Below are 8,428 nucleotides of genomic sequence, written 5' to 3' on the forward strand. Positions count from 1 at the left end.
AACTTCATCTTTTTCGACGGGGGAAAAAGTTCCAGGGATTCACCTCCTTCGGCCATCCCACACACAGGTGACCAACCAGAGGGGGAGGGGTCGTGTGACTCGTTACGCTCTTCGCTGCACACAACTGAGGGAGTCCTGCACTTTCCGTCTTTGATGACACGTAAAAAAAACTGTACATACCGCAGGAACGGTATAACGGAGAATTTTAGTGGTTTTTGAAACCGTGACTTTTCCAAGCCGCGGTATACCTTGAAACCGGTTATCGTCCCATGCCTAGTGATGTCACGCACTCAATAACAAGCATAATACGAAGTTTTGTATACAAGTGTAATAACAGTAATAACAGTAGCGGAACAGTGAACCGTGTCTACACCGGACGCGACACCACTGTGTTGCAACAGGTTGAGTCTGTCTAGTGTCTACACAGGACATTTGAACTCTGTGTCAGTACCTCATAAATAGAACGAGGCAGTTTACTGTCGGGGATTTGTTATGTCTTGTCGTGCCGCATCCAGTGTAGCATCATTGATTATAATGAGTTCTATAGTATTTTGTCGTGTCGCTCGCGTCCGGTAGACAGGGTGTATTTAACTATCTTATTTAGTCTTCACCGAAGTGAAGAGGAGCGCAGGTCTGAAACGTCTCCCGTCCTCAGTCGTTCTGCGACTGAATAAATGCACTTCTTGTCAAGAGAAAAAGTGACAGAAGCAGCAGTTGTGAGTGGGGTGGCCAACCCTAGCCCCGCCCCTGCGTTAATTGCGTTAAATATTTTTAAGGCGTTAAACTGAAAAAAATTAATCGTCTGCGTTAACGCGCTAATTTTGACACCACTATATATATATATATATATATATCAACGCCGCGCCACCGGCAGTAGTTGGTCCATTACCACCACAGTGGTAAAAATCTGCCACCGTCACAGCCCTATTTAAGACTTTAGTCTTTGCAATTTCGCTTATTCATGAACAGCTTGCAACACTCCAAAAAGAAAGGAAAACTTGAAATTGCATCATATGACCCCTTTAAACAAGAAAACCCTCAAGAAATTCCAATTAAATGTTACAAACCAAAAATCTTATTGGCAACTTAAGCTAAAAGATCTAATACAATATAATATAATATTTAATACATTATATTATATTATATTATATTATATTATATTAATAACATTATAATATAAATAGCAATTGTAATAATAATAATACATTTATTTTTCATTTAAATCTTTTATATATAGATTTTAGATATTTTATATAAATAAAAATAACAACAATAACAGTCCATTAAAGGGACTGTTCACCCAAGAAATATTATATTATATTATATTATATTATATTAATAACATTATAATATAAATAGCAATTGTAATAATAATAATACATTTATTTTTCATTTAAATCTTTTATATATAGATTTTAGATATTTTATATAAATAAAAATAACAACAATAACAGTCCATTAAAGGGACTGTTCACCCAAGAATGAAAATTACCCCATGATTTACTCTAGGAGTTTACGCTAGGTCTACATTATCGGCCGGGAACAGCGTTCTATTGTGAACGCATGTACAACAGTTAGCAGAAGCTAGAGATTGCTGTTTATAAAGTTTTAAATATTAATATTTTTCTTACAAAAATGCATCAGTTCGCTTCAGGAAGCCTTTATTTATCCCCTGGAGCCGTGTGGGACACTTTTTATGATGGATGGATGCGCTTTATTGGACTTCTTTTGGACTAATGAAAAATAACACCCATTCACTGCCATTATAAAGCTTGGAAGAGCCAGGACAATGTTTAATATAACTTATAATAATGTCATATACACTTATGATGCCTCGAGGGTGAGTAAATCATGGGATAATTTTCATTTTTGGGTGAACTATCCCTTTAATTGCACAATTATATTGTTTGTTTTCTATTTATTTTTTTATTATATTATAATTATTATTCATAATTTACAGAATGTTTTATATATTATAATAATAAATGTATCAGAAGGTGATTATTGAAAATGGGTCAAAGACGAGACGTTACCATTTTGGTGTCCGCATCAAATTAAGTTTACAAAAGTAATTTTATATACATAAAAATACATGTTAAATGCAAGTAAAGAGTCTGCTTTCATATTTCAAATAACTCTGGTGAAAATAAAATGTGTAATCCAAAGTGTAAAATTGTCATTCAGCGTAATGGTTTGGACTTTGATTTTACCATTACATCTTTAAATAAACATAAAATACCAAGTTAAAAAAATGTATTTGTTGTCTTGGCATTTTCAAGTAAGTGTTGGCTCAAAAGGACTAGGCCTATGTCTTATTGTTTTTTTAAAAGTATTTAAATAACCAGGGGACTTTTGTCCAGAAAATGCAGTTTATCAGAGATCATTCAGTGCAGGAACGGAACAAAAAGCCATTCTGAAATCATATAAAAACTGATAGTCATTCAACAGTGTGTGACACCATCAGATGGCACCCTAAACACCGTGTGGTGCTGCAAGAAAAGTGAGATTATTGCTCTTAAATACTTGATAATTCCACCTTTTCATGGTGTGGTAACATAGGTTACAAAACACGTCATTCAGTGAAATGTGAGATTTTTATAAAAATAAATAGATTTTGTGAATAATTAACTTTACTGGTCAAGCTCAGTGTTTGAAATGGATGGCCAGTTGAAAGCCTGCAATATAAGCTGAAGTAGAAGTTTCGTCATTCAGGGTAATGGTTTTGTCATTCAGTGTAATGCAAATTCTCTGTTACACCACAGTCTAGTATAGCAAAAATACAAACGTATTGTCCGCACACTGATGTAACTGCTCCATAAAAATCAGACACCACAGTCTAGTGTCATCCATTTCACTGAATGACAGTATCACTGTATAAATAACCATTTTAGCATCGTATTTATATTAAAGATAAATGAGGAATGTTTAACATTGACAAATAAGTGTTAAACATAATAAATATTAATATTTGAATGCTTTTTTTGAATTGATTCATTTGTGTTATTGATTAATTTTAAATGTCTATGAACAGAGGAAGTATAGGCACTGTAATAAGCCAAAAAGCTAATAAAGTAAATAAAAAATAAATCCAACAATATAAAAGAGATTCTATCATTATCATTTCTCTGTGCAGTTACCGTTATTTGTGCTGTGGAATCTGCTATTGTAGAATTTTCTTTTTTTTTTTTTACAATATCTTTATCATTCTAGTTTTTGTACTTGGTGTGAACGTGCCTTTAGCAAGGAAAAGAGAAAGGTATTGAGGATTGCAGTTGTCAGAATAATAGCTTGCCAATATTTCTGGGCAGAGAGTCCCCTCTCACTACAGTATGTCACAAGTTCAATAGAGATAATTTGAGATTTAAATACTCATCCTGATAATGTCATTTATGTTGGCAACCAGAAAGTGTTAATAAATATGGCTGCAAGCAGCAATTTTTGGGTCAGAGCAAGTCAGAAACAAAGTGACAACTAAGCAAGCATGGCAGGGGATTATCAGTAAAATGCTTATTATATTTTAAAATTTGCTTCTGCAGTCATTCACTCGGGAATATTATTAAAACTCATTTAGTGACACAGACTAATACTGAAAACATTTCAGTTATGGGAACAATGGCAATATTATCTCTCTTTTTGGCAAATCCTCATTCAGAGTAACGGATATATTTGTGTAAAAATGAAACAATATACTTATTGTGACTTGTACTTATTAAAATACAAAAAAGAATATGTGATCATACTAAATTTTATTATATTTTAAATGACTTTCACTTCCCTACAAAAACATTTTGCTGACAAATAGGTAAAACCTAGTGGTTTGAAGGACATTAGCAAACTATAAAGATTTAAAATTTAAAGTGAATTTGCATTTGAGGGCTGCACTGTGATGCTTAAATATAGTCTTTTAATATGTCATCAAACGATCCATGTTTAAAATATGCCTAACAAGATTATTTTGGTATATAAATATTGTTACACTGAATTAGGGCTGCATGTCGCATGCGATATTTAACGCGCATCTTATCAGTAAAGCTGGTTCTGGAATGACATTTCAGTGGGTGTCTTCTGTAAATCATGGTTAAAAAAATGCATGATAGTGGTTGCTTCGTTCAGAAAAATATAAAGTTAAACAGGACACATTCTAATGTATAGGAAAAAAACTTAATTTAAAGCTGTATTACACTTTTATTTTTTTGATGCTTGAAACACCCTTTTCACCCTTTTTATTATTATCATCAAAATCTACCGCAAAAACTTCAAAACATGATATAAACTAAAAGGAAGCCAATGCTGCATCATCCAACATCAGCACACATTACAAAACATGAAGGTTTGCTGAACGTACCTCGTACCGGAAGGTTGCATCCAGCAGAAGTTCAGGAAGCATCTTCTCCCCCAGCTCCCGACTTCCAGCATCAGAGACGTAATGGAGAACCAGCACCTCATCCTCCAGGAACCGTCCATGTTTGGCCACGGAGCGCATGGCCACCTGAAACTTCTGCTGCAAGTTCAAGCTCTTGTCAACTTTGGTGAACATCATGAGAGCATGAAAGCGTGCCGGCTTTCCCTCCAGCTCATCTCCAGCTCCCGTTCTGCTTTCTGGACTTCCAGACCGGATGTCTATGGAGAGATCTGCATCATCACGATTGCTGTTGTGGCTCGCTTGTGTTTCCTTGATCCGTTTTGTGGTGCTAGAGAAGTTCTGCTTTTCAGAGCCAAAGTAGTAGAAGGCCACCACTGCCAGGGCTGCAGCAAAGAGCAGCATGATCTGATAGGACCTAAAAGTGCTGATCCTTCCCATGGTGACCACCAGCACCCGCAGGACACCCATGGATCCTCTTCTACCTGCACAAAATAGGGCAGGATGCCCTTTCTTTCTTAATCTCCAATCACACCTTGAGTACAAGAAACAGGAATTAATCAGTGACATTTTACAAAGATCAATCTAACGGCATTATATTTGTTTGGAGAGGCACAGCAAAGAGGAAAAGGAGTGTTTATTACACAAATCTGTCATATGACTTATAATATATAGCGATATGTTACATAGACAAATTTCATGAAAATTGTATGGTGCGTTTTCGTCAGTCCGTAAGAACATTATTTTTGGTGAACCGTCAATGATAACTTCTAACATTAAACCTTCAAAGGTGTCAGCTCCAATGCATGTCAGCAGCAGAGGATATTTAAGTATGCATATCCATATACACGCATTTATCTTGCTGCAGGATGGCATGTTACTGCACATGATGGTACTTACCGCCGTCACGTGACGCATTCCGCAACGCGCGACAACATCTGACACCTTCACTTCTGCGGACTGCAAACTGTGTAGCAGCGAATCACCAAAGAATGAAGGGAAAAATTAATTTGTAAAGACAGAAGACGTGTAGACACGAGACATCTAAACACTTGCGCGTCTTACATCACCGGAAGTTCAATAGTTCATAATAAAAGACTCGCAATCACGTGGTACATCAAACATTTTTTTCCCTCTGTTTTAAAGTGCGCCATAGATAAAATAAAAAAGGAAACTTTTTTCAGACAGAGAATAGACAAGTTTTTTTTTTTATGTTGATTTGTTCATCAAATTTAAATGTATGAGATTTATTTTATTTCCATTTCATTATGGATGACATTTCGATGAAAATATAAAATACATATTATACACACACCGATTATTTTTCATATAATTTAATAAAATCATTTTTACTGTTATTTAAACAAAAATATTACACACACACACACAGAGATTACTTATATAGTATGAGATCACTTTGGAAAATCAAGGATTTACAATCTAATTGATATATTCTCAATGTATTTTTAAATATATAACATATTCCTATATATAAAAGATTCTTAATACATATTTCTATGCCATTAATCAGTTACTTATAAATTAAATGTGTGACAGATCAAGCGAAATCTTTGTCTGGCCTGTTGTTTCAGTCACCATCAGCTTTTTTTTTACTTCTAGGCAAGGATTTGTCAAGTGTACATCAAGCTTGTCTCAAACTTTCCTAGTCTAGTTACTACGTGAATGGAAACAGACCATGTCAAAGTCATTCACATACATCAACATGAATATAATTAGTCAAGATTCATGAACATTTTCTTGAAATACGTTTATTTGTACATAGTCACATAACACTCAAAATATTGAAGACAGACTGGATACAAAGCTACTTTTGAACTGAGGTGCACAATGAAATTGAATAGAAATGAAGATGAGGCTTTGTAACTGATGGCAGTTTATAGATGTGATGGGTGCAGTCATAGGCCGAAAAATCCTTTACACCAAAAAAAAAAATAAAAAAAATACTAGGGCAACTTTTTAAACTTTTCTCTTTTTTCCATTTTTTCTTTTCCTTTTTTGTAATCTCATGCAAGGACGTAAAGAGGTAAAGAAAGTATTTGGCCCGTTATATATAATTTTATAATAGTGATAGTAAAGAAAATTATCTTTATGACATCATAATTCAACACATAAATGAGTAAAATGCAACAGCAATACACAGAGAGAAATGTAACCACTCAGCATTTTAAAAACAAACAAAAAAATTGCTTTGACCTTCCATTAAATAGATTTTAGACTTCACATAATAGCAAACAAATTTATACTTTATTTTTCTTTGAATTTAATGGTAATTTTTCTCTCTTTTTATTGGTGTAGCAGTTTCTAACTGTAAAGAGACTCCAGACCAAACCATTGAAACATTCACAATCGGTATGAAATTGCCTATGCAAGTAAACCTTCAGTGCTGTGTAACATTGACGGCTTTGTAGTCAGGACACAAAGACAGTTCCGAGCGATGATTTTCAAGTACAACAACTGAAACTTATTAAACATTTGTCGTTTAACTCCTTTTTTCCTCATTTTCCTTTGTCATACAAAAGACTCCAGAATTTCTGCATCTCAATAGTTTCTTTGCAAGTTATTTAAAATGATTAAAAAGTAAAGTAGAAAGCTACTGATTACATTAGACGTTTGTGAATGGGCTTTTTAGCGGGTCCAGCCCAAGTAGATCTGTAACCTGTACAGACAAAAACACATGTAGTGAACAGAACCATGCATTAAATGGCTTTAAGAGAGCTAACATAAGGCTGCTTGCCATGACTAAGCTCTAACGTAGCTGATCTCAGTTTTAGGCAGTAAATGAGCACGTAGGGTTAAAAACGCATGCAGGAGACTAAAGCGTCCCTCAGGACCGAAGGCAAAGAGAGAAAGAACAAAGTACGGAGGAATACAAAGTGCAAGAACCACCTGCATACATCAGTCTGACACCAAGTGTATATCTGTTCATTTGTTTACTGCATATAAGAGTTACAACGTTTACAAAAAAAAAGGAAATGCTTAAATGTGGAACACTACAATAGTAAGTACTCAGGACACCATTTTAAACTTAAAAACAGTAGAAAAACAAACCATCGTTCATTATGATTTGCATTGTTAGATGTTGCCAAGTATTTAAGCAGAATTTCAGCTCTGCAAAGACCTCGTCAGACTGTAACATGGAAATGAGCATGTGTTGTTTCCTTCAGTTTTTCCTACGTAGATCAATCACATTTTCATCGGAGCGTTAATATCTCAGGTGGTTATGCAAGTATGATCACTGACGTTCCTTTTGAGGAAAACACGACGTACATAAAACGGTGAGAAAAACAGGGGTTTCCTGCCAGTAGCCATATACCCATTTAAATAGCACGATTGCACCTCATTAGTAAATGTACATTTTCACAGCTTTAAAGTAATGCAGAAACACAACAGGGCCTTGGATTTACCGACGAGAGCCGAGGAGAGATGGAAAGAGAAAATCTGGATCGGTGTCCAATGAGATAGTTCACCCTAAAAAGAAAATTGCATCACCGTCATGTCGCTCCAAACATGAAATATATTTTTAATAATGTCTGTTTTTTAATTCAAGTCAATTGGGTTCTTCAAAATATCTTCTTTAGTGTTCTGCAGAAAAAAGAAAGACAGGTTTGGAACGACATGAGGGCGAGTAATCGTTTTTTGGGTGAACTATCCCTTTAAATGTGTGATTATTTGGCTGGATTGGACCTGTTAAAGAGATCCAGAAAGCTGCTAATCCAACAGGCGAAGGGAGCAGCTCGAATGTAACACTGCCATTACGGCCCCAAGCAAGGCACTTAACCTGACTCAAAAGGGCAATCATTAGTTAGTTAATTTGAAAATGTCAAAATAAAAGATAACTACCTTTATTTTCTTTTTCTCTAGTTTCAGCTAGTGCTCAGCCCTGTAACGCCACATTCGAGACATCCTGCACCATGAAACATTCACTGTACATTGTCTGCTGCACTAATGAAAAAGACAATGAGGGGGAACAGAATGCGTATATATACACACACACACACACACACACACACACACACATATATATATATATATATATATATATATATG

General features: G+C 35.0%; 1 protein-coding gene across 1 annotated transcript in view; it reads right to left on the reverse strand.

The window, feature by feature from the left end:
- The window catches only part of LOC107677510 (xyloside xylosyltransferase 1-like), a 53,738-nt gene extending 48,308 nt beyond the window's left edge, over window positions 1-5,430 (reverse strand). Inside the window, exons 1-2 of the mRNA XM_016472439.1 lie at window positions 5,261-5,430; window positions 4,346-4,895 (exon numbers count right to left, since the gene is read on the reverse strand). Coding sequence (XP_016327925.1) covers window positions 4,346-4,831 — 486 coding nt within the window. The 5' untranslated portion in view covers window positions 4,832-4,895; window positions 5,261-5,430. The remainder of the gene's footprint in view (window positions 1-4,345; window positions 4,896-5,260) is intronic.
- Between the last annotated feature and the right edge of the window lie 2,998 nt (window positions 5,431-8,428).

The sequence above is a fragment of the Sinocyclocheilus anshuiensis genome, unplaced genomic scaffold, assembly GCF_001515605.1.
Source record: "Sinocyclocheilus anshuiensis isolate Anshui unplaced genomic scaffold, SAMN03320099.WGS_v1.1 scaffold660, whole genome shotgun sequence".
Classification (NCBI taxonomy): Eukaryota; Metazoa; Chordata; class Actinopteri; order Cypriniformes; family Cyprinidae; genus Sinocyclocheilus; species Sinocyclocheilus anshuiensis.